Raw genomic sequence first — 2672 nt, forward strand, 5'->3', positions numbered from 1 at the left:
ATGAAAAACCATTGCGAATTGGAGTGCCAAATAGAGCAAGTTTTGTTGAATTTGTTACAGAGTTGAATGATAGCCATACAGTCCAAGGTTACTGTATTGATGTGTTCACTGAAGCACGGAAGTTAGTCCCCTATGATATTCCTTACAGATTTGAACCTTTTGGGGATGGTCTTTCCAATCCCAGTTATGATGAGCTTGTGAAGATGGTTGCAGAAAACGTAAGTAAACATTACACTTTTTAGAATTGGTCAATCCAAAGAAAGCATAAATGTGACACATTTTTGGTAGGTGAGATAACCTACCAATACATGGATACTTTATGTGAGTATGAGTTAACACATGCAGATAGCCCAGAAGAATCTAATATCCAGTAGTCTGACCATATTATCTATCTTGTCCATTTGATCTAATATCTTCTTTTTAATTGAAAATTTGTGACAGGTATTTGATGCAGCTGTTGGGGACATTGCAATTGTGAAAAACCGGACATTGATTGTAGACTTTTCTCAGCCCTATGCTACCACCGGGCTAGTGATAGTGGCACCAATAGATAATTCAAAGTCAAATGCTTGGGTGTTTCTTAAACCCTTTACATGGGAGATGTGGTGTGTCACTGCAGCTTTCTTTGTGATGATTGCAGTGGTTATATGGACTCTTGAGCATCGAGTCAACAAAGATTTTCGAGGTCCCCCTAAGAGGCAGCTCGTTACAATGTTTCTGTAAGCCTTCTGTATTTTTAAGTGGAGTCCATTACAATTCTTCCTGAACAGTTTGATGTTGCAATTAAAGAACCACTTAAATTCTTGGGAGACTAGGTTCTCACATCATTCAACTCTTTCGTGTTGCAGGTTCAGCTTCTCAACACTTTTTAAGAAAAATCGTAAGCAAATATTTGGGATTTGCAATATAATATTTCTTAGTTTGCCTTGTTTCTCAACTTTGCACATAAATTTAAAACTGTTGTATATTGCTATATAAGAAGTTTCTTACCACAAATAACTTTGCACAAATCATCTTATTACACAACAACATGGGATGTTCAGACAAGTTAGTAACAGTCATATAATCTCTAAGGTTTCTATTGATTACTAGCTTTCCTGTTGCGTATTGTTTATGATTAGTTTGACAGTCATATAATCTCTTCCTCATAAGTTTATATTCTTATTGAAAGAATGAAGAAAAGTAGCCTGCACTGCTCTGCTCTGCCATCACTTCTATTTCAATATCAATTTATTGAAATTTTGGCAGTCAAATCACATTTTAAGTACAGTATATACCTTTTTCTTTTATCCATTACAGAAGAAGATACTGTGAGCCCACTTGGGCGAATGGTGATGGTGGTGTGGCTTTTTCTATTGATGGTGATCACTTCAAGCTATACTGCAAACTTGACTTCAATCCTTACAGTTCAGCAGCTTTCATCACCCATCACTGGAATTGATAGTTTGATTGCAAGCAATTGGCCTATAGGGTACCAAGTAGGGTCATTTGCTTATAGCTATCTGACTGAAAGCCTGTACATTCCTAGGTCAAGACTTGTTCAACTAGGCTCCCCAGAGGAGTATGAAAAAGCACTGCGGCAAGGGCCGTATGATGGAGGGGTGGGAGCTATCATAGATGAGCTTACTTATATTGAATTATTTCTTTCAAGGCAAACTGATTTCGGAATTATTGGGCAAACATTTACCAGGAGTGGATGGGGATTTGTAAGTACCTCAGTTTAACTGCAATTAGATGTGTGCAAACATGCATGCTTAATATTTATGAGTTGCCATTAGTATTATTTTATGGATTTTTTTTCTCATTTTCCTTCACTATGTGAATTAGGCTTTCCAAAGAGATTCTCCCCTTGCTATTGACATGTCCACTGCAATCTTGAAACTTTCTGAGAGTGGAGAGCTTCAGAAGATCCATGAGAAATGGTTCTGTAAGATGGGTTGTCCTAGTGAGAAGAATCTGGAGTCTGAGCCTAACCAACTCCACTTGATCAGCTTCTGGGGTCTATATCTACTATGTGGCGTCTTCACTATCTCTGCGCTTCTCATCTTTCTGCTAAGGGTGGTTCTCCAATTTGTCCGGTACAAAAAACGGCAAGCAGTTATTCCCTCTACTTTATCCTCCTCAAGCTCATGGAGTTCTCGATTTTCTGAGTCCATATACAACTTTGTTGACTTCATTGATGAGAAGGAAGAAGCTATCAAAAGAATGTTTATTCATGGTGGCAATCCTCAAGGTCAGGCTACCTGATCAATACATAGATGTGAAAGAATAAGCTTAGTTATGTTAGTTCAACTGAGAATTCGGATAGTTAACAGAGAATTTTTATTTGATTTTATCATTTAAGATATTACAAACAAATTCATAGAGCATGTATATACAATATATCACTTTCTTCCCTTAATGCTTCAATGAAAATACTCTTCTTATGGTAGCTATGGGCAGCTTTGAATTTTTTTGGTTGGAGTTTAATTTGTCAGACACACTGTTAAGAGAGATTTGGTTTCCATTCTGGCTTTGGTTGGTGCAGATATGATATCATAATATGACTTGCTTTTCATCCAAATTATCACTTTTGCACAGTTGACAAGTTTATGATTACCTTCTATTTACTGAAGTTAGATGCCTTTCAGGTGGTGCGCGCGTACTTCTAGTACAAATTGATTCTTGTCCTC

At 37.2% G+C, this 2672-nt stretch overlaps 1 protein-coding gene across 1 annotated transcript; it reads left to right on the forward strand.

The window, feature by feature from the left end:
• Window positions 1–5: 5 nt before the first annotated feature.
• LOC117621934 (glutamate receptor 3.7-like) lies at window positions 6–2449 on the forward strand (the record flags this gene model as incomplete). Its single annotated transcript, XM_034352461.1, has 5 exons — window positions 6–218; window positions 442–719; window positions 849–880; window positions 1300–1706; window positions 1828–2449. Coding segments are annotated over 5 exons (1350 nt in total), but the record flags the coding sequence as incomplete, so codon positions are not given.
• Window positions 2450–2672: the final 223 nt, after the last annotated feature.

This window comes from Prunus dulcis, chromosome 3 (assembly GCF_902201215.1).
Source record: "Prunus dulcis chromosome 3, ALMONDv2, whole genome shotgun sequence".
Lineage (NCBI taxonomy): Eukaryota > Viridiplantae > Streptophyta > Magnoliopsida > Rosales > Rosaceae > Prunus > Prunus dulcis.